We start from the raw sequence: 24,566 nt of genomic DNA on the forward strand, positions 1-24,566 counted from the left end.
AAGATGTTTGTTTATTTTATGATAAACATTCCAAAGGCACATATACAAAATGCATGATTATTCAGAATTTATTTTAGACATCTTAGTTCCATTGTTGTCTCATATCTTAAATTCCGTGAGTCAGTACAGAGAAGGCTGGTTCAAAGACTTTTTTTACACCAGTAAGATAGGCTTAGGATTCCAGCTAATGTTCAAGGCAGACAGGCCAGCCAGCTATGGTAGAAGGAGACATGAAAGCCATCTCCTAGTGAGTTCCTGGAAGATTCTGTGGAGTGGGCTCCAAGACCCTGCTTTTGGGAAAGGGGGAGATAACGTGCAGCACAACAGAGAGCCTGTGCTCTGAAATGCTTGTTAGAGAATGAACATGTGCTACTAGCATGGGTGATCTGTGACAGGACAGCAAAGAGGGCAGTCACAATTGTGGACAGAGAAGGACTGAAGAAGAGTCCACAGATTTAAGGAAACCCCTGTGTTCACCCAGACAACTGTATATTTTCTGCTGAAAGTTAGTGTTCTAGATGATAAGCTTAAATAAAAGGAGAAAAGAGGAAATTAAGGTATTTTATGCCAAAGGTGAGCACATTCAAAATAGCTTCTTTGGATCAAACTGTCATTAAGACAGTTGAGATATTTGGTTTGACTCTCAAGAACATTATTAGTGGCAATGTCCCATCATAAATTCACACGCAATCAGGAATGTAGCAACTACCATGGCATTTATTAGTCACCAAAAAGCATCACAATCAGTTTCATAATCAGAAAATAAAGCAAGATTTCATAATTGTTTTCTTTATAAAACTGTTGAATTTCTGAAAATATAAAGGACCATTTACTTTCTAAAAATATTAGTTTTGCCACATGCTGTTCGAGAGATCTGACCCCAAAAGCTTCTCAAGTTTTACCGTCCACGGAGTCTTTATTTGTAACTGAGACCCATCTGTTATTTTCCAACTGAAGCTAGAAAGAGTTAAGACAATTAGTTTCTACTTTACTTTCAAAATAAAAATTGCAAAATTAAATAGTAACTATTTCTTTTGCATTTTTCTAGAAACTTATTTTTAAAAACCTGATTTTCAGACAGAAAAACTATCTTACCTTCTTTAGCAGTTTATAGCAAAGTGAGAGAAGTTGGACCAAAATAGCCATCACAGATCTTGTCTTTGTAATACACTTATCAACCTATAATGACAGAAAGCAAGCAGTCAAATTCTACAAAGAGTACTTCAAAAGACTGTATCTTTGATTTCATTTTAACCAGATAAAATGTCATTGTAGAAATTTAAAGGATCTCAAAAGGCATATGGATTAGGGCACATGAGCAGACTGGAGGCCCCAGAACACAAATGCAGGGCCTGTTGCCCAGGTCTCCTGCCCACTTCATGGAACCCCCGAAGAATGGATGGAAAATCAACCTGTTTTATTTTGAGCTGTTTAGGCACTTAAAACTCTCCAAATGGTGGCAGTGAACCCCCTACTTTGCAACTTCTGGCACACTGCTTTGTGGGCATAAGCTAAATTCTCTAAGACAAACAACGGGAGCCCCTACTCTGAGGGATCTGTGTCTGGTTAGACATGTGACAACATCAGGATTTAAGGGTAGCTGCTCAGTGTTGTGGACGTAATCATGTCCAAAAAGCTGATTTATTTGGTGAACCCACTGCTCCCTGGAGTCAGTTACAACTACAGATGATAAATGAGTCTTGCAATTAAGGCATGAAAAATGGAAGTAAACTGCCCGTCTGGGGGTAATAACACTCTGAAGAAAAATGGGCTAGAAGCAAACCTGATAGTGTGAAAGTTTCTCACGTGTCTCCCTGAATAACCCACTCTTCCTTTTACCTTTAGAAACACTTGATTTTGCAAAGGTGTCTTAGTTACTGTCTGGAGCTGGTGGCAGAAAGGAATTAACTTGTTTATTTCCAGGAGAAGCATAAGCTTGTCATCATCTTTCAGCTGAAATATAATTTAGGAGGTTATAACAACTCCAACAAAAACCATCTTTTAAACTTTAAATACCCTTATACCTTAATAATATACTCCCCAGGTGGGTATTCATGACATCACCACCAGGACCAAGCAGGCAGACTTGCATTACCTGTTTTGAAAAAACTTGTACACTTGAAGCAAGCTTTAAGCCCTCTTCAGCAAAAACCTAGTGGAAAAGAAAAGTATCATTAGTTAGACATTTATCTTACAGATCGTTCGTAAGAAATATATTCATGGCTAACTGTCTTATTGAATTTTAAAAGTAAAACCTAAACATAAAAGGTCTGTCATGGAACGCCTGAAGCTTTTCTTCTCCCCAGGAAACACAAATGTTTAACTGTACTCAGAAAGATATTTCTCAGGCCTGATGCAGAATCAGTCCCTGGAGAGGCTCCTCTACACCTGGAAACCTCCAATTACACTGGAGGGTCATAACCATACAAAATAACCATACAAATTATGTGTGGGCTTCTGGAAGGATCGGGGGCTCATCTTATAACACCTCAACTGTAAAAGGGTGATGCATTGTAGAACACGAGGTCAAAACAGAACTTTCCCACTTCCACTAAAATTTGTCACCCATACACATTCCTTAACCAGCCATTTGAGAGGACCAATTTAGATCGGTTCTGGACTATTCACCATGCATTGTATAATTTAGTGAGGAGAACGGGATGATGGCAAAGAACAGTGAAAAATAAGGTTGGACAGATAAGATAGGAATATTTAGGATGATTATTTTAAAATGGTAACAGAATGTTTCAGAGTAAGAAACAGCAGGGGAATAAAGGGTAGGAGTCTTAGCTTTAGGTCACAGCCATAAAAAAGAAGAGAATGGCAAAATGCAAGGGTGGTTTGTGAAGAAAAGTAATGTGCCTTGGTAATGAATTAGATAAAACATGAAGAAGGAAGCAATGCTTTCGGGGTTAACCTTAACACTCTATCCAACAGCCTTACCGCCTTGCTATCATTGGATGGACTGATCTCAAGGTCAAATAATCCTTTGCTCCCTTCCTTATCCTTTAAAAGGGAAACCAATGAGTTTTACATGTGGATTCTAACCAAACAGAATGACTCTCTTACCCATACGTTCCTCATCATCCCACATTACCACTTTCTGTTTACATCTCTTCCCTTCTGACCTGTAAACCTCTCAGGGGCAAGATCCATGTCTATCTCCTGGACTATCATGGTTTTACAACCACCTGAAAGCTGATGACTCCCAGTCTCTCTCTCCATTCTTGAACGATCCTGACACCAGTCTTTTACATACTACTTGAGCAAAACAAAATGATTGATTTCCGCCCTCTAAATCTGGTGTTCTCCCTCAGTGTTCCCTAGCTCAGTAAATGGCACTACCCTTTACCCTGGTGGTCAAGCCAAAAACCTTTTAAAACCTAAGTCCGATCCTGCCACTGCTCCTCCAGATCCTCAACGGGTCTTCCCTCATACCTGAAAAAAGAGTCAAAGTTCTTCCCGTGGCTACAGAGATGTCAAACCTTACCACTTTCCTTTTGGCTCACTCCATCCCATCCACATTTGCCTCCGTATTTTTCTTTAGACCCCCCCAAGCATACCCCAACATCTCAGGGCCTTTGCACTCTGTTTGCCTAAAATATTCTACCCCCAGATATCCATCCAGCTCCCTCTCATTCATTAATCTCTCTACTCAAATGTTACCCCCTTAGAGAGGTCTTTTCTTGCCACCCTTCTATCAACGCTCTATCTTTCATGATTTTTTCTCTAAATGCTTATATATGGGCATTGCATGCTTAACTTTCTCCTGCCTACCTCCTCCCACTAGAATGTAAGCTCCAGGCCAGCACTGGCTTTGGTCTGTTCTCTTTTCTCCACAGAGCTCTTCCCCTCAGGATCTGACACACAGTAGAAGCTCAGTAAACACTTGATGAGCGCTGCATGTTCATCAGCAGACAACTCAGTAGACACCGGTTTAATGAATAAGCTCACACAGGAAGAAGGTGACTAGTGGGTTTTCGCGGTGAAATACCCCCTGTGGTGTGGTATGACTTCAAATGGATATGAGCCAAATGGAGCAGAATGAATCCAGAATGTATTCCAACTGTTTTAAGGGAAATCGCTCATTTATAGTTGACTTTACGAAAAAAATATGAAAGAAATATTTTCTATAAATCTTCTGACTCTGATGATAATCATCCTCCCAAGCTAAAATCCCTTCCTGAAGAGGCTCTGGGGGCAGCACATGGGAATGCCAAAGGAAATATTAAAGGTGAGAAAGTGATAGAAATTACACATTTCAAATGTAAGAATGCCTTTGGTTCTAGAAAAGCAAACAAACGTGAGAGTTAGGGAAAGTAATCTTGCAACCCACTTGCCAATCTAATGCCTCTAATGAGGGAGATGAATTCAAGATGGGCCTATGTGGAGTTCCATTGGACACACTGGGGCACAGCGGTGAGTATGTCTGTCTCTCCCTGAATGCCTTAAATTAGCAGGAATATGGAAGGAAAGAAAGAAACTGTACCAAGTACCCTCTGTCTCAAGCCTATGACAGATGCTTTCTCATGTGTGGTCCTCATTTACTCAATATCATTCATCCAATCCAATAATGAAGAGGCCAAAAAGCCTTCCTAGCATTCAGGAAGGTATCCAGGATATGCGTCTGCTGACAGGATATTTGCACCTGCTTGGAAAACTTATAACTTATTGCACATATTGACTGTCAACAAAGCCCATTCTCTTTATCCTTATAACATTTGAATTTTACACAAGATATCCAAAAAAAGCCCCACAAAATGCTACTGCAAGCCCTCTGCTTTTCCACTTTTCTCTATGCAAGTGTGTGCACAGGTAAGCACACAAACATGATACGGAAAATCATTTAGAAAATCTGTTATTACCCACTTTTAGCCCAGAATTAAATTAGTAGCGTAAAATGGAAATAAAACATACCTCTAGTTGATGAATTAAATCCTGGGAAGTTCTCAGCGGCCCCTCTCCTCTGAAATAAAATGAATTATCAAGGACGTGTAAGAAAAAGTTATTGTCTGAAAATTGGTTTCATAAGGAAAGAGTTCTAGAGCATTTTGTGTATTAATAGATCCCAAATTTTGAAGAGTAATATTGAGTAAACTAATAATATTGTGACTTTATTCTTAAACAACTTTATTACTTCTTAGGGCACTTCGAAATTTTTCAGTGAACATTATATATGTTAATTTTATAATGTAAAGAAATTTAAAACTGACAAATAATATTTACGTTTTATTTTTCCTTTTTAACAAAGCTTTTTCATTTTGCTTCACAAATTAAATACATGAGATCTGACAATATGTCTTAACCAAAAGGCCTTTGTTACATAATGTTAAGAGGATCAGACCAAAACTCAAAAAACTCTCATTTTTAATTCTAAAACTTTGACAAGGCACGTCATTTAAGTTTCAGCACTGAGTACATAAAATAATCATAGTAATATTTGTGCTACCACTTTCATCAGAACATTCTGGAACGTCAGATTGAAAACTACCAAGAAGAACCAAGACCTCTAAAAACAAAAAGCAAACCATAGCAAAGAGAACAACAGAATGCATTAAAAAGAGCATAAATCAGAAGAAATCTAATAACAACCAATTCTGGCCTCAACATCTGTGACATGTGAACAAATTATTCCTGTTCCGTGATAAACCGCTGTGATCATCAAATGAAATCGTGAAACAGAAACCATTTAAAAACCTATAAGGCTCTGGTAAGTCTGAAATCTTTTTAAGCTAGAAGGCACCAGTAAATCTTAAATATATAAATTATCAAGAAATAGGGATGCCTGGCCGGCTCAGTTGGTAGAGCATGTAACTCTTGATCTTGGAGTTGTAAGTTTGAGCTCCTTATTGGGTGTAGAGAGCACTTAAAAATAAAATCTTTAAAATTATCAAAAAATATGAATTATCATCTATAAATTACTGAGAAATTATATAAATTGTTAAGACAACCTTAAACAACAGCCTGAGGAAAAGCTATAAAATTGCCCAGAAAAACTGTAAAACTGGATATTGTGAAGGTTAACAGATGGGTCTCAGAAACAAGGGGTGCCTGGGTGGCTCGGTGAGTTAAATGTCTGACTCTTGGTTTTGGCTCAGGTCATGATCTCCATAGGTCATGGGATTAAGTTTTCATCAGTCAAAAAAAATTTTTTTGTTTAAAGATCTGATTTTTATCACCATGATATAACTAGCATGTTTGTAGCCAAATGTCAAGATCTGTGTTATTTCAGCTCATCTGTGCACATTTGGTGTGGGTAAACGAAGGAGTTCCATTTTACTTTGTTCTGCAAATTTGACTCATCAGATTTTTAAAAGACAGGAACTAAGAAAAAAAGGTCAAAATTGTGTTAGGAAGACTCAATCCCAGGAGAAGCTTGCAGAAAAACGATTAAAAACGAAGGAAACCTCCGAGGAGGAAAGGTGACCCATGCTGGAAAGTATGGGAAAGTATTAACAGATGACTGCAACCAAGGCCCAATCACTCAGCTCCTATCACTTGTCCTGCACCCTCCAGAAGAATTCGCTATCTTGAAAAGGTAGAGGACTTCATCAAGAGGGAAATGAATGCTTCTTCCTCACTTCTGACCTTCCTTTCGTACAAAGGGATCTTCACTAGCCTAACATCCCTCACTTCTCTCAGCTCTCGCACTTATTCCCTCCTGTAGAAGAGTGTGGACATTTACTTAGCTTTTCAGTCTTTTTGGTGACTTTGCGAAAATAAATTGGATGTGGTAGGCCTTTCCTTTCTCCTTTTTCTCTTGGAAGTAAAGCTGCCTTTGGGCGACACCTGCTCTTCTGGGTATCTTAAGAGACGCATTCTGTCCCTGTAGAGTAAGATTTCTGAATTCTAGAGATCATTTTTTAAAACCTACTTGCTGGGGCGCCTGGGTGGCACAGCGGTTAAGCGTCTGCCTTCGGCTCAGGGCGTGATCTTGGCGTTATGGGATCGAGCCCCACATCAGGCTCCTCTGCTATAAGCCTGCTTCTTCCTCTCCCACTCCCCCTACTTGTGTTCCCTCTCTCGCTGGCTGTCTCTATCTCTGTCAAATAAATAAATAAAATCTTTAAAAAAAAAAACAACCTACTTGCTAGTGGATATAAACTACATCATCCAATAATAGCTTTATCAGTATAAAGGTTACATCCCCTATCTGCCTACTCTTTTGCTTATTTTTTCATTTTGTTCAGAACTTGAGTAGGAAAAAGGGTGCTATTTATTGAACCTCATTGCCCACACAGTTGTGGAGATCCTAGCTACTCTAATTGAGCTTTTAAGACTCCAGATGAGGGGTGCCTGGGTGGCTCAGTCGGTTGGGTGACTGACTCTCAGTTTCAGCTCAGGTCTTGAGATCGAGCACCATCTCAGGCTCTGCTCTCAGAAGGGAGTCTGCTGGAGATTCTCTTCCTCTCACTCTGCCCCTCCCCCCACTCACAAGTGCATGTTCTCTCTCTCTCTCTAAAAGAATAAATCTTTAAAAGAAAAAAAAAAAAACTCCAGATGAAATAGATTACATTGCAGAATACTGAAACAACTTGTAGGTGTGAACCACTGCTGATAATATTTTCAAAATCAGAATGAGTAGGAGAGGAGCCATAACATTAGAGATAGCAAGTATTTTCCAGGTTTCCAAAAATAAAAAAAGACAGATTTCAGAAAGTTAGTGAAAAGTTTAAAGTCATTCCTTGAGAAAATTCTAGAGCAGATTATTGAGCAGATAACTGATAAATGTTTAGCAACATGGAATTACTATACCACACGTATAGATTATTTTAACAGAAGATTGTGGAATGTAATCAACGTGGACTTCAATGAGGCATTTGATTAATAAGAGTCTTGTAATGCAGACAAGACAGAGAACGTAGGTCATGTAATAGTAAAGTTACGGAAATTCCCCGCTATCTAATGAATACTGATTCATGGAGATTTGGCACCCTACTGAGGTGGTAGTCCTCATGGTTCCACTCTTTGATCTGTATTATCTAATCAATTATTAATCACTTCCATAAAGAGTTAAAGGCATGTTTTCTAAACTTACTGATGCTGGCTAGGAGAGAGAATGATACATAGAAGGACAAAAATCACAATGCAAAATTTTTTCAAAACTATGAAAAGAACAGGACACAAACCTGGAGGGGTTATCTTCTGAATCTAAATCCTAATTAAATAAATGTCTTCTTGTTGCATTCACTCAATTATCATAAGAACTTACAGTCTTTTTTACCAAATATTTGAAATTGACTTTAACCTATCAATGATTTAACATGAGTTTTTCCTTACACCAAATATTTTTAAAATGATTTAAAAGGATCAAAGTGTAACTATATTTACCTAGTAAATAAATACAGAGAATAGGCCATACTGGACATGTTCCGCCCATTTCGAACAATTTCATTTTCCTGATCCTCCCATTTCTTGATCTCACAGTTGGCATCAGAGGTAAGCAAACCCAGCTTAAGTCCAAGCTTTGCTATCTTGGCTTGCTCCTATAAAATACACATTTTAATCACCATAATATTGTCATTATTGATATAAAAGGAAGATTGGAAGTAAGACTGTTAAAAGAAAAAGGTCTTACCTCAGCGTCAGGCTTGTCTGACTTTAATGATTTCGGGTTTGCATTATTCTATGACAAGAAAAAGATTAAGACATCTTAAAAAGCAGTACAGTTCATTGTGAGGAAATGCAACAGTAATAGAAAGCATAACAAATGACATATAATAAAATTTTAATTTAAATATTTTCAGAACATACTTAAACTATATTAAATTAAATTGAAACAAACAACTAATTGCAAAAACTCTTCCAGCATGTGAGTTCAGCTTTGAACACGTAAGTAGTTAGAAACTCGGGACCAGGGAAAGCAGTTTACATCCCAGAAGGACTTAAAGACTTCCGCGGTCTTCTCAGAGTCCAGTAATTATGCCTCCAAACATTCCTGGCCCCTCTGTTGAGTTATTTTTATAAAATGATGTCGTAAAATTAGCCACTATATGTAGTTTTCCACATGTTCCTAATGTTATAACTCTGGAGCTCAATTCCTTTAACCAATTTGCCCTTTGAGGGCTAAATCTCAGCACCCTAGTGTCACTGACATCCCAGGTCCTAATCCTCTACCCCAGGCTGTATACTAGATTATACTTAGAATGTAGCACTTCGGGGTGCCTGGGTGGCTCACTGGTTAAGTGTCTGCCTTCGGCTCAGGGCGTGATCCTGGCGTTCTGGGATCGAGCCCCACATTGGGCACCTCCACTGGGAGCCTGCTTCTTCCTCTCCCACTTCCCCTGCTTGTGTTCCCTCTCTCATTGGCTGTCTCTCTCTCTGACAAATAAATAAATAAAATCTTAAAAAAAAAAAAAAAGAATGTAGCATTTCATATTTGAATCAACATATTGGATGGGCCCCTATTTTTGAAACAGCAAGTTTGTTTCTGTGTAAGCTATATGGAACTCAGAATATAGTTCCCCTAGCAGAGGTGAAAACATCGCAGTTAGGTTACCAGGCTACCCAACAGATGCCTATTTCCATGAAGAATAGTAGGGCGCCTGGGTGGCTCAGTCGGTTAAGCATCTGCCTTTGGCTCAGGTCATGATCTCAGGGTCCTGGAATCAAGCCCCACATCGGGCTCCCCACTCAGTGGGGAGTCTGCTTCTCCCTCTCCCTCTGCCCTTCCCCCTTCCCCCCACCCCATCCTTACGCTCTCTGTCTCTCTCAAATAAATAAAATCTTTTAAAAAGAAAAAGAACTGGGGCGCCTGGGTGGCTCAGTTGTCTAAGTGTCTGCCTTCGGCTCAGGTCATGATCTCAGGGTCCTGGGCTTAAGCCCCATATCGGCCTCCTTTCTCAGCAGGGAGCCTGCTTCTCCCTCTCTCTCTGCCTCTTCCCCTGTTTGTGTGCTTTCTCTCTCTGTGTCAAATAAATAAATAAAATCTAAAAAAAAAAAAAAAAAAAGAATAGAAACCACTACCAATAGCAATGTTTCTTTGAAAAATATATGCCGAAGCTCTCAGGAAATGGCAGCTCAGGTTGGCCATTCCCCTCAATCTGAGGTCTGGTGGGAGCTCCCCTAATTGGGGCAGGAGTTCCAGAATGGCCGAGGCTAGTGTACATAAAGGGGCAGGAGAGGCTGGTAACCTTAACCTTTTTTTTTTTTTTTAACATTTACTCAAACCATAAACACACACATATACACACATTGAGGAGATGTACACTAAGTATAAATTATAATACAGTAAAACAAAATACCCTAGCTCCTTTAGCTAAAGAAACAGGTCATCATCAATGCCTTCGAAGTATATGTATATCTCCTTGGTTTTTGTTTCCCTTCTTATGACCACAACTTGATACTCTGACCAGCTATTCTGTTACCGGTTTCCCTGCAGAACAGAAGAGCCTCAACGTTTCCTTTTTCTTCTGTCTCATGGTTTATATTTGCTCATTGAACATAGCCCTTTTGAGACATTCTAATGCTGCTTACTATAGAAGAAATAGGACAGAAAATGAATGTGGGGAAGCTATAAAGCTACACACATGTTCAAATACAAGCTGCCCCTTATGTTCATTGGCAAATAGAGATGATCCGTGATCTGTCTGGCCCCTCCTTGTGCAGACGGGCACATCACCTGTATCCTCCTCCTCCGTCTGGTAGACTCTAAAGCGACTGATAAAGCACTGAAGACACAGCCTCAAGGTGTTGAGGGTTTATTTTATTTAGAATTTTACACCCTGTCTTATTTTTTTTAATTCAGTTGTGTTTTCATTATTTTTATTTTTATAAATGATTATTATTAAAGTGTTTCATGAAGAATGAAAGGGAACTGCCTGAAAAGGTACAGAAACCACCTTCATATATGTCACCACGCTGGCCATCTAGTGGACACTATTTTGGAATGCAGTCAGATGCAGCCGTTTCAGTCTCAAGTTTATAATTTGAGTTCTGAATAAAACATTCCAAAATGTACAAAACTCTGCTACTTACCATTGGCTTTGGAAGTGACAGGTAGCCATACTTCTCTCCTACAAATAACACATATAACTTAAAACAAATTTTCTATTAGCGCATTTTCTATTATTCACATTTAATTTTTTAAAATATTAATTAGGAAGGTTAGTACATTAGTTTTGATAATTTAGTCTATTAGTTACACGTGTTTCAGAAACAAAATCGCAATTTGGGGAACATGAAGGCTGTCAACAGTTGTATCTCTAAGGTACCTGGTCGGACAGTCTCTACCTCCCCCAGCGTAATGGCAGAAAGGCAAAATACCTCAGTGCTGTTTACTTATATTTACAACAGGCTTCATTCCCGGTGCACTTTTACAGCCGCCTGCCTCTAGCGACACGAGATGCTTCTTTTATCAGTACGGGTTATCAGTGCTTGCTTCCTTTTCTGTGACTATCAAACCAAATCATTTACAGCTAAATTCTTAAAGTATTCTTTCAGTCAAAGAGAGCAACCCTAACATACAAGATAGGAAGATGAAGTAAACCAAATTAACAGTCTCTCAGCTGTGAATTAACACACGCAGGAAGCACAGTAACTGAGGAAAGGTAGACGACATGTGATGCCCACTTCACCCCTGTGCTGCTTTCGTATTTCAAACTTCCGGATTATGTATAAAGTCAGGTTACAATGGACAGTAGATTGTTTTTAAAGCCTAATTTGTTAATAGGGGAAAGAATTCACGATAAGATTGAACAGTAATTGTTTCTTGATTTCAAGGAATGGGAGTTTGTTCAGCTGTAATATGTTAGGTAGAACCATATGAAATTGCTGATATTCAACCACTTTGATCAACAAAAACAGCAATTTCACACAGTTTCACCTAATGAGAGTAAATACAGTGTAAGAGCACTAAGTCGTACACTTTCTTATAGAATGACTGTTACATGAACAGCATGAGCCTGTTCATAACATATTTAAATTTTCATGTAGAACTGTCCTATTGAATATGGAATCCACCAGCCATGCATGACTACTGAGCAACTGAAACATGACAGGTCTGAATTGAGATGTGCTGTAAGTATAAAATACATACTGGATTTTGAAGATTTAATATAAAGGGGGAAAAATGTAAAAGACCTCATTAATAATTTTTAAGTATTGATTATAAATGGTAACAATATTTTGGATACATTGAGTTAAGTAAAAAACATTGAAATGAATTTCACCTGTTTCTTTTGAAATTTTTTTTGTGCCTCCTAGAAACTTTAAAGTACATATGTGGCTCATCTTACATTTCTGTTGACCAATGCTGATCTCAAAAATGCACTGTCATTACAGGTCAGCCATTGGTACTCGGTAATAGCCTTATGGTTCAAATAATTTCTTTGTAATGTCAGAATTGTAAGGGAATTTTATTAATGATTTTCTGTTCTCAGAATTGTGAAAGAAAAATAAAACTTAAACACATGATTTCCAGGCCTTACCTCCTAGCCGTGATATAAAAAGTGCCTGATTTAGCTGTGAAAGATTAATAGAAGACTTTAAGTCATTTAGAACCTCAAAATTCACGATATATCTTAATTCAAAGTTCAAATCCTGTCCATAATATCCCTAAAAAGTGGTCTTAATAAGCTGCAGAGACAAGCATAATCATTACTTAAGCATAATTAGCTCAGGTGTGAGCAATCCTGTGTTATCTACCCTTGTGATACTCCATAGTGCCTATGACCCTGAAATGTTCACATTTACTCTCCAAGAGAAAAAAAAAAAAAAGCCACCTATCTTAGTATCTCTTATTTCTCCGAGAAACAACAGAGTTAAAGAAACCAGAAGGCAGGGAGAAATAAATGCAATGAAAAAAGGAGCCTTCATATGATCTGGTTTGCTGGCATTACCATCACCAATTAATCACTGGCACGTCCAGTCCCCGAGGCTGTCTTACAGCTACTTTGTTTTGCTCTCTATTCCCATCATTTAGTTGGACTCAGAATGCTTTGCATATTTGAGGATAATTGCAAAACTGATCATTCTTCAAGATAGCTTTTCCCCAAATGCTCTGCAGGTAAGGTTGTCCCTCTTTCCCCCAATTCCAATATAAGCCAAGTTTAGTTGATAATCATAAAAAAAAAAGTTGATAAAGATACCAAAAATCATTACTCTGAATCATTTTATAGCTGTTTTTTTCCATACAAGCCTTATTATTGCCACTGATTCTAAGCAGAGTGAATCTATTGACTCAGTTATGTTTAGCTCTTCTATCAAATTAAAAAAGTGGCATTAACAAACAATTTCTATCTCTGGTGAAAACATGTTATAAACATCAGAAGTAACTGGAAAAACAGGAATATTTATGGGGAGAACATAGTCGATATTTGAAGTATAAACCTGTTTTCAAAGCACTGTTTTCACAGGAGTATCATAAACTTAATACTCCCAAAATCCTTTGTCTAATATTCCCTAAATCAACACCACAACTGCACCATCTTTACTTCTCACCTTACACCTCCAGAGGGACTAAGTTCAGGGTTAAGCTCAAGAGCCCCTTTCATCTGATGGGAGTACCTAAATGATCTCTTATGAAAACCTAACTGAGAAATGCTGCCTCATTTTCACTACCCAGAGCTCTTCTGCATCTCTACAAACTAAAGCTAATTTCCCAAGGACAGAAAAGCCTCACTATTCCACTAAAGATGTGCTATATAATTCCCCATTAGACGTTCCACAATCAGCTTTTTTGATTCTGGAAGGAGCTCTATATGGCATGATCAGAAAGATGATGTCCCCAGACCCACTGAAAATGAATCGCTAACTACTGAAGGAGAGGCGATTATGAGCTAACCACAGGAGTAGGATTGGGGTATTCTAATCCAAACCTAGTCGTCATGCTCAAACTCTCCCTTACCTCTACATTCAATTAATCACCAAATCCTACCAATATGACCTGTAAAATTCTTCTTAAATCAGTCTTCTTATCTCCATTTCTACTATCATCATCTCATTCTCTTGTCTGGATGGGTCACTCCCTTGTATCAAACTCCATGTTCCCCAAATAAGCTCTTATCTATCCATAAGCATGTTCCTCTTTCTATGCATCCCATTTCAGTGAACAGCACCTTACACATACAATCAGCCAAGTGATAAAATAGGCGCAGAGCTATGGAACAGGACCATTAGGGACATCCCTATAAAGTGAAGCCTAGTCATATTAATTCTAAGATGGTTCAAACAGAACAAGAGAAATTCAGCCTCTTTCAAGGAGAGATAGTCTACAAGGTGTGAGAAAAGGCTTCTTTCAACATTTAGTTACCTAAAATTACCTCAAATTCTAAATGCTATGATTACATATTCATTATTAAGGGAAAGTGGAGTCTTTCTGATCTGTTCCTTTCTAATATGAAGACCACGGCATCCCAGGAGGGTTGGGTATGAAGGTAGAAATGGATGAAGAGAGAAAGGCAGGAAGACAAGTATTGATTTTTGGGTTCTTAAAACAACCCCAGGAGGCCCTATTGTGAAATTTGCGTGTCTCAGGGTAAGGGGGACAATGACCTAGCTCTGAGTCCCTTTCTCATTGCTTACCATGTTATTTGCTTTAATTGGTGGGTTAAACGATCCTTGCAAATATATCTGATAATTTTTCTAGTAATGAGAGTCAAGATATTCAGAGCAGAACAAAGGTAGCTAGAATACAGCAAAGGCTTTTCAATAATAGCCATAACATGAGTTATAACAGTAGCAGAGAGAAATCAGGATCTGAAGAATACACTCCGTCCTTTGTATGGAAAGTAATGGACAGGTGCAAGGTAACAGGCCAGCCTGTCGTAATAACCATACAGAACAGGAAAAGCAACACTGTGACACTGGACTCATTCCAATCAGTAATGGCTAACCCGGAGTTGGAATTCTTTGTCAGAAAAGCTGTTCTTATGAGCTTAATGATAAAAGTCGGGACAAAGAAAGGCAGTACAAGAAATCAACCAACACTATCTCAGTTAGCTCCACATAAGGATCCTTCTGAACAGCAAGATACTTTACCAGTTAGACAATGGATGTACCATTGATCGAGGCAGCAGAGTTTCCCACCTACAGAGGAATTTCTTTCAGCCCTAAGTTAAGGTAACCCTGATTTTTTTGAGGATAGGTTATCCAAACCTGGAGAAGAGACCATTTACATAATACCCAGCTTGAAAGTAAAAGAAACCACAGTGACTATGTGGTCCAAACATCAAGTATAGGATTTTCTTGTTTCAGCTCTAGTCTATCTGTAGTGGGTGCTAGTGCTGAGAAAGACAGGGAAGTCACTTTCTTCCTTTCCTAAACAAGTCCTATAGCTAATGACCATTCTTCAGATATTACCTTTTAATATATGCAACTTGCCTCACATAAAAATCCATGTGCCTATAAATACTTTATAAAAGCATCAAAATGATAAGCCATTTAGACTAGCTATCACAGAAATCTTTAAATGTAAAAGCATGGTAAACATTTATTATACTTTACAAATTATGCTACATTTACAAAGTCTATCTAATTTCCTGATTTTTAAAAGCAAATCAACGATTATCCTAAATAGGTATTTTTAAAAATATGAAATGTTTAGATGTTCAAGTCAATAAAAATAAATATGTAATTTGATGTTATAGTGGCTTAAAGGACACTTTATTTTAAAAAAAAACAAGCATGCTTGACACCAACAGAAGCCATTCAAAGGGAAAAAAATACATGAAAACACATAACCATAAATAACAGGACGCACTATACAATGGAAAATAAACAAAAGTCCCAGTTGTTATTAAAATAAAGAATAAAAATGACGCCCTCCTATACATTATGCAGTGCTATTCTACATGTTGTAGAAATACCAGTGAACTTACCCACCACAGGAAATTTTCCAAGATTATGTAGTCATCAAAGAAAGAGATTCCATCCAAGTGGAAGGAAAGCAATTCAAAAATCAAATAACTACATTCATTTCATTATGAAGTTAGTAGAATTAAATCATTGAATAAGTGTATTACAGAAGAATTTTTGTACTAACGTTAAAAAACAATTTAGATAAAATATAAAATGACTGAATTTCAATAGGAACTCTAGAACATTATTATTAATTCAAAGAAATCTACTACACTGTTGTACAATAAATTGTACTGTTTACATACTACAATAAGGAAGGACACACAACGTTTTCACAATTTTTCTGTGGGAGATATGTTACTACAAAAATAACCCATTGGGTTATAACAAGATAATTCATTTTGCAACTGAGGTTTGACATCAAAAATCTAATAGAGCTAATTAAAATAACAATATATTTAAATATGCGGACAGTTTCTCACCTCGTCTTCCTTCAAACACGTCGTTGATTTCTCTTAGCAGTGTTGACATGTCGCCAATTTGTGATTCCCAAGCTTCACAAAATACATCTAGGTTTTCTTTAGCAATTTTACTAGATGGATGCAATGTCAATGTTTCAGCGGCAGAAATTATCTAATGAAATACAACACACACAGGTGTCCACTTCAAAATCTTAGCTCTCAACATCATATTGGAGACCAAACTTAAGCTGTACTGTTCAACCCAACAACTATGAAGTGCTTTCCACACATAAGTGCCATGTGGGCCAATATGGAGACACACGCCACAAAACTCACCGTTTCTTTGAATCTGATCCACAAATAAACAGCATGCATTATTACATACAAACCTTTATTGAGGGAGCAATGGTCTTTATTTCAGGAAAACTGTTTCAACAGAGTTATTTCCACAGCAGAATTCAAAGAGTTATACTCAGACAAGAAACAGTGTAGTGTGCACTGTCGCACAAGAGATAGGGCAGTGGCTGTGGCAGAAGCAGCAGTCACAGTGTAGTGGTGCTGGTGGCAGTAGCAGGACCGGCAGGAGTAGTGGGAGTGGTAACAGTGGTAGGTGGCTAGTAGTATTGGTAGTGGTAGGAGTGGTAACATACACACACACCTATGAACACATGGCAGATACATTCTCAAGATACTGTCTTAGAGGCTTGATCTACACTAGTATTAACCTTCAGAAACACACAAACAAAATACATTATTCCCATTATGGAAAGAGGAACGGAGGCTCAGGGATACCAAGTAACTAATACACAGTTATTCATTCATCCTCTCTGTGCCAGGCACCGTACCCATGTTCCAGGAGCTGGGGAAATAGCTGAGTGAAACAGATAAAGACGCCTGTCTCCATGGGGCTCACATTAGCATGGAGGGAGACATACAAGTAAATGATAAGATACTGTAAATTATGATAAATTATATGTATAAAAATAAAGGGTAATGGGGCTCCTGGGTAGCGCAGTCGTTAAAGCGTCTGCCTTCGGCTCAGGGCGTGATTCTGGCGTTCCGGGATCGAGTCCCACATCAGGCTCCTCCGCTATGAGCCTGCTTCTTCCTCTCCCACTCCCCCTGCTGTGTTCCCTCTCTCGCTGGCTGTCTCTCTGTCACATAAATAAATAAAATCTTAAAAAAAAAAAAAAAAAAAATAAAGGGTAAGGAGGAGAGAGGGTATTAGGTGGTCACAGAAAAGGTAGCATGTAAAAGCAAAGAACTAAAGAAGGCCAGTGGGGGTGGGGGGCACAAGGAAATCTAGGGAGAGTCATGTGGGATAAGGTGGGAGCACTTCTAGGGTGGTCAAGGACCAGCCAGTAGGCCAGTGTGACTGGACTGACATGAAAAAAAGGAAGGTCACCAGATGCCATGTGATGAGGAACATACACAGTAAGGACTGGACTTTACTGTGAGACAGGAAGTCACTGGAAAGCTTTCAGAAGACTGATACGGTCCACGTCATGCTACCTTAAGGGAATTTGAGCTACATGCTCCTCCTGCATGGGCAGAGTCACATGGGCACAGGGCTTGACAAGTAGGTGGCAGCTTCATGTGCAAAACAAGGTTCCCCATCTTCAGGGAAGGTGGGCACATGGGCTCACCAGAGAACTACAAGCTAGATTTCAGTGTGACTCCCCTCTCCACCAGGAGCCATTGTATGCTGTACAAACTGTTACGCTGTGCCCTGGATGGGATCTAACATCCTAAAGGAAATATAAAAATGACATAGCTAAAGTAGAGATGTCCAGAAATAAATACAAATTATCCCAGAGGCATGTTCTATTTCCTTAAACGATCCCTTTGTGAGACAGATGGCAAAGACTAGGAGTAAAAGCTAAGGCTATGAGAAAAAAAGTGCTTCTCTGGTTATGGAAGTTGACAACAGGCTCTATCACCATCCTGGGGCAGAAAGTATGGTTATTCCTAACATCCCTGCTACAATAAAAACAGTAAGTGAAGAATTACAGCCAAATAGCAAGCAGGGCTTGAGGAAAGCAAGAGCTGATTGCATATGGCAGAGGAGTCAAACCCTTTAATTCTACTGATATACATTTAAAGCCAAGGCAAATAGGATGAATCTCAAGTAGACAAGTAAATATGAAAACCTTGGTTTTTCTTAATAAGCAGAGATCCTCTGGTTACAATAAAATGTTTAGCAGATGATCATTGCTAAGGGTCACTCATGTACTTCCTCCTTCCATGATAAGCCTTTGACACTGTTCTCTACAGGGGAGCACACAGCCCTCCAACATTCTACATGCTTCTGCTAGAGGACACAGGCCACCATGGTCTCTAAGTCACTTGTGCTATTCTCAACTCAAAATTCAAGGGCTCTGCATCTACAATCTTATACCGCAGTTAGCAGGACGTCCTCTGGCTGACCATGATAAATGGAACAAGAACACCTGGTAAATTGTATTTTGGAGCTTAGACCTAAAAAAGAAAGGAAGTTCTGCCCCTCACTTTTCTCTTTAGATTAATTTGACAGGGACAGTATTAAATGGGATATCAATGTTTTAAAGGCTCTGGAAAATTATAAAGACAAAGTTATATTTCAGAAAATTCAGAAAAAACTCACAATCCTTCCAAAAAAGCACAAGACCTTTCATTTCTACATATTCCTATGTAGTCATTTTTTTTTTTAAGATTTATTTATTTTTAGAGAGAGAGAGGGAGCACAAGCAGGAGGGGTAGAAGGAGAAGAAGAGAGAGAATCCGGACATGGGGCTTGATCTCAAGACCCTGAGATCATGACCTGAGTCAAAACCAGGAGTTGGACACTTAACTGACTGAGCCACCCAAGCACCCTTCATTTTCTTATATACATAGGTTTTACATAGTAGCAAGTATACAAATCTGTATCCTGCTTTTATCATCTAACATTTTAATAACACATCTTTCAATGTTGCTAATTCTAGTTATAATTATTATTTTAAGGTCATAATATACTATTTGCCTAACTTAAGATAATTATTTTGCTTCCAACTGAATCTTATAAGTAATGCTGTAACAAACATTGCTTTAGTTTTTGTTTTTCTAATTTCCTTATGTCCTTGGGAATCCTAGGTCAAAATATGTAAATATTTTTATGGCTTGGTCCATAAATGGTAACTTAACTTTTTTTTCAAGGTTTTATTTTTTTTAAAGGTTTTATCTATTTATTTGAGAGAGAGCATGTGTGGGGGAGAGGGAGAGAGGAAGAGGGAGAAGCAAACTCTCCACTGAACAGGGGGCCCGACATGGGGCTCGATCCTAGGATCCTGAGATCATGACCTGAACCGAAGGCAGACGCTTAACTGACTGAGCCAGCCAGGCACCCCTAAGATTTTATTTTTTAAAGTAATCTCTATATTCAGGGGCGCCTGGGTGGCACAGCGGTTAAGCGTCTGCCTTTGGCTCAGGGCGTGATCCCGGCGATCTGGGATCGAGCCCCACATCAGGCTCTTCTGCTATGAGCCTGCTTCTTCCTCTCCCACTCCCCCTGCTTGTGTTCCCTCTCTCGCTGGCTGTCTCTCTCTCTGTCAAATAAATAAATAAAATCTTTAAAAAAAAATAAAATAAAATAAAGTAATCTCTATATTCAATGCAGGGTTAGAACCCACAACCCCAAGACCAAGAGCTGCATGCTCACACTCCACTGACTGAGCCAGCCAGGTGCCCCGGTAAATTATTTTTCAAATATGGCATTACAGCCTGCACTGCAAACAGCTCCACAGAAAATAAATATGAACTAGGACATCAATTAAACGGGCCAGTCTCCAGTTTTGCAGATGAGCAGCATCAGCATGGAATGTCAGCTATGTTCTGGCACACTGTCAATGACAATTCCATAATCTTCTTCATGACTCTCAGATTTGACCTCTAGTTATGCAGAACCATGTACATCTTCCTTCCACACAATTTGTTTTGACACTCAGACAGGACATAATATAAAGGAATGATCTGCTATTGATCATACCTGCTGGCCAGTCACCTGAAACGTCTCCTCTGCATGTACACAGGTTATTTCAAGAGGTTCTGTCCCAGATATATGACGTAACAATCGACAGACCTATGAGAAAACATTTCTACAGTTCAACCTCCATGTTCTCAATCTTCGCAATACAGGTTTTCATTTTATAATTAATAAAGGAAATAAAGCCTTACACGTAAAACTTATTAAAACCTTATTAAATTAAACCTTATTTATTAAATCAAGTTGTACATTACTTAGAAGATTATTATAATGCTATATTGGTCACCAACAGATTTTCTAGGAATAAAGCAGGAATACATAAGGGTAGAGCATATTGTCTCTCTGTCTCACTTCTTATCTGATTATGGCAAGCGGTCACAGAATATTAGAACCAGAAGGAATCTCTGAAAGGATCTAGTAAGTGCCCACACATTGTACGTATGAAGAAACTTCACTCAGAGGAGCGACTTGCCCAAGGTCCCTCAGCTATACTGTCAAGCTACACATTCTATCAACAAACAACACTTCCCCTCGGGGTCAATTAATTAACACGCCTTTCACTGGAGATAACACTAGATTAGGCAAGGCTGGTGTAATGATAAAGAGCCTTTATCAAAGAAAATTACTGAAACTCTTGAGACTTCAGACAGAAAACATTTTTTTCACTTAAAATATTTGCTGCAGGATTCCTATAAGTAGCAAGTTTGCTTAAAGTCATAATATTTGGTTTATAAACGTAATGGCACTGGGGCCAGGGAAATTAAGTGAAGGTGATCAAAAGGTACAAATCTCCAGCTATAAGATAAATATGCTCTGAGGATATAATATATAAGACTGGAATTAACAGTACTGTTTTGTATACTTGAAAGTTGCTAAGACAGTAGATCCTGCAAGTTCCCTTGATAATTTTCTGTAACTATCTGAGGTGAGAGATGTTAACGAAATTTATTGTGGTGATCATTTCAGAATATATATGTATATGAGATCATTCTATTGTACCCCTTAAACTTACACAATGTTATATGTCAATTATATCTTTAAAAAACTATTTTAAAAAACATAATCATCAAATCTAGTTTAAAATGGAGATGTATCTACAGTAATTTTAAGAATGCTCCCTAGCAGTTTTCATATGTAAGCAAGTGAAGGAGAGGAAGCTAGTCCACTTAGTCTAAAGGTTCCTTGTAACCATTAGAAGGAACCTTCTAACCGTTAGATTCTGACCATCACAAATCCTTGCGATTTGGTGAGCCGGGCACAGCAGGTAATATGGAGACAGCGCTATGGTTCGTACCTGTGCCTTTGTATACATGCTGGCTATACCTCATATACACAAGTTATACGTAGGTTAAGTATGTGTTTTTTACTAAGAGATGTCTGGTGTTTTCAATAAGTGGAAGGCTTAGAATATCAATTAATAATTGAAACTATAGCAAAAGTGGCAGGTGAAGCACCAACAGAGGTTTGGGCAGAATAGAAGAGGTTCAGAGGAGGAATACCGTGCTGAATGTCTTTTCTTTGTCCATCCACATCCACTCTCCTTCTTCTCAACCTGCTCTTTGCCCTGGGAGACTAACATTTGTGGTCTCCAGCTATGTTTGGCCAGTGGGAAGCCCCAGCAATAGACCAGCAGGAATGCAAAGAGTAAGGGCCTTTACTCTCATGCTCTTTCCCTGCAGGGTTGCCTTGGGCTGTCTCTGCATCTAGTCCTGAAATCAGAATCTCTCAAGGTGGCTTTCTGAAAGACTCTATGCCCTTCTGGTTTCTAGTAACCACTCCTTTCCCCGATTAATTTGGGCCTATGAGCAGTACCAGCTCTGCTATCACTAACCCCAATTACTGCACTCCCATGGTCCTCCCCCAAACCCTGTCTACACAATTGTAAACAGCTCCTTTATTAAAGCCTCTTTAAATTATCCTAATTCAAGTGTGCCATCTCTTTCCTGCTGAGACCCCAGAGATTCAAATAGAAACAAGGTCAGACGATGTATCTCCACCGCTCCACTCCAAAGCCTAACCTCTCTGAGAGAATAAGGACAAAAAGATTAATACGTGCATCTGTGGGTTCCAGCATTTTTTGTTGTTTTGTTTTAGAGGCCAGATTGTTGTAAGAATAGAACAGATAAACATTATATCTTTAAGATTCCAAAGGAGACAGATAAAATGCTCATGTAAGTTACCCAAAAACTCTATTTGTGTTAATATTCCCTGATGATGGTATGGCTATCAGGAAACCACAATTTCTTTAACAAACGAACCTATTACTCACCTCAACAAGCTGCTCTTTCTGTTCAGAGAGTTTACAGGCATATTCAGCCAAACCTTCTAAATTTCCTTCTACTCCAGTAAGTTTTAATGCTTTTAGGACCACGTGATCAGCATGGGATTTTAACAGATCTGCTGCCAGCTGGGTTGCTGTCCTGTGAAGCTGCAGATGTGGGGGGTGAAGGGCAATGAAAGAAAGACAACAAACAATCAGGTTTTGTCATCAAGCACCTCACAAGCACTTTAAAAACAAAAAAGGAGCAGTCCCCACTTGATCCACTGAGAGGAAAGTGTACAGTTCCTGTGCTAACAGTGGAAGTTGTGCAGCATGGGGGAGCTTGTCAGTTCTCCCAGCGCAGGAGTGACATGGACATCTTCTGAGTCCCCTCACGTTGGCAGAACTGCTGTCTGCAAAAGATGACCTGCTCAGCTAGTGTGGGGTGGCCAGTCCCTTTTTCATCCTGCTAGTAACCAGCTCTTGCCCATACAGCTTCTCTCTTACTTAAGAAATGCTCCCACTACTCTAGAAGTAAGAAACACAACAGTATTAAGAGGACGGTATTCAGAGTACTACGAGGAAAATCAAATGGCGGTTCATGATCATTAAGGTTTTTTAATAGACTTTTGAGAAGGTATTGATGTGAGATTCAATCAGTTAGGTATTCAACACAATTTTGTTAGATACCTAGATCATGGCAGACCCTGTACTAGAGGCTGGACATAGACAAGTAGGACATACTCCCTTCTCTCTGGGGGGTTATAGCCCATCTGTAGTTGCTATCTAGAACTTTATCCCCCAACTCTTGGGTCACAGGATAAATGACAGACAAAGGGTAACCAAAACCCCGAGGCTGTATTTGACTTGGAATGGATTTTAAGCACGGCCCACCCTTAGCAGATAAATCTATTAACTCCAAAATCTTCCCTTCATCCTGACTTTTGTTTAAAAAAAAAAAAATGATCTGACGGGTTATTCTGGGGTTCTCCAGGAAGAGATCACTTTTAATAACACTGTTCTAAGGAAAATCTGACTTTGAATGAAGCCTATTGAATGAAGTGATTTTTTTTCCTGGAAATAATCCAATGTCAATTCAAATTACAGGACTTTCTATAAAATTAACAATAGAGTAGTCCACATTCATGCAATCAAGTGAAAATAATTACAGTCAGAAACAAAGACATTAGAATGTACTTTCCTTTGGAAACTAAATGCCACATAAGAATTTTAAAAGATTTTATTTAACCATCAGGGCCTTAGAGAATACCTAATGCCAGCCCTTTATTTTATAGACTATGAAACAGGTCCTTAGAGACGGAGTGACTTGCCCATGGTCACGTAAATCTCAGTGATTCTAGAGACAACTTATTACCACGCCTAAGGGAGGAAGGGTGAATAAACCCAAAGTTCCGGTCTGCGCAACGAACTGACAGCAGCTTTATAGACACTAACTGCCTTAATCCTTATAAAAATTCTTCTAGGTTGATGTTGTTACACGCATTTCAGAGGTAAGGAAAATAAGCTGGTGGGAAGCAGCTGAGTCTGTCACCAAAGGATTTTATCCTCTTACTGATAGTCAAATTTTAACAATAATCTAGTTAAAACTGAATAGGCTGGAAAAAATGGATAGGCTTTCTTTAAACCAAAGAAAACCATAACATCCTTCTATGTTTAATAAGATGTTAAAATGAAGGTTTCAACAGAGGTCCGTACTAAGTAAGATGCGAAACAAATCATCATGTATATAATTTATAAAAGAAAACCAAAACCCAATTCCTTTCTCTTGAACCCTTGAGTCCGCAAAAATATAAAAGAATAGAGGAATTAGAGGTAAGGAAGCTGTTTGGAGAGCGGATAGGTGCTTACTGAGTGCCTCCAGTGAAGAGGAAGCAGGGTGGTGTGGGAGTTGCAGTGAGGAGCTGGAGGCCCCACAGGAGGGCTTCTGAAGAACACACTCAACCATCCAGGAGAGACAAAGCCAGCTTAAACAGAGCCCAAAGCATCCTGTAAGGGCACCAGTTTCAAAGAACTTTCCACCTCCCCA

At 38.8% G+C, this 24,566-nt stretch overlaps 1 protein-coding gene across 1 annotated transcript in view; it reads right to left on the minus strand.

Annotated features, from left to right (window-relative positions):
• Window positions 1–697: 697 nt before the first annotated feature.
• The window catches only part of CTNNAL1 (catenin alpha like 1), a 59,321-nt gene continuing 35,452 nt past the window's right edge, over window positions 698–24,566 (minus strand). Inside the window, exons 9-19 of the mRNA XM_040631685.1 lie at window positions 22,529–22,687; window positions 20,263–20,355; window positions 16,281–16,431; window positions 10,978–11,015; window positions 8,579–8,626; window positions 8,332–8,486; window positions 4,918–4,966; window positions 2,096–2,152; window positions 1,840–1,953; window positions 1,096–1,179; window positions 698–957 (exon numbers count right to left, since the gene is read on the minus strand). Coding sequence (XP_040487619.1) covers window positions 892–957; window positions 1,096–1,179; window positions 1,840–1,953; window positions 2,096–2,152; window positions 4,918–4,966; window positions 8,332–8,486; window positions 8,579–8,626; window positions 10,978–11,015; window positions 16,281–16,431; window positions 20,263–20,355; window positions 22,529–22,687 — 1,014 coding nt within the window. The 3' untranslated portion in view covers window positions 698–891. The remainder of the gene's footprint in view (window positions 958–1,095; window positions 1,180–1,839; window positions 1,954–2,095; window positions 2,153–4,917; window positions 4,967–8,331; window positions 8,487–8,578; window positions 8,627–10,977; window positions 11,016–16,280; window positions 16,432–20,262; window positions 20,356–22,528; window positions 22,688–24,566) is intronic.

This window comes from Ursus maritimus, unplaced genomic scaffold (assembly GCF_017311325.1).
Source record: "Ursus maritimus isolate PB19 unplaced genomic scaffold, ASM1731132v1 scaffold_17, whole genome shotgun sequence".
In the NCBI taxonomy this organism is placed as follows: domain Eukaryota; kingdom Metazoa; phylum Chordata; class Mammalia; order Carnivora; family Ursidae; genus Ursus; species Ursus maritimus.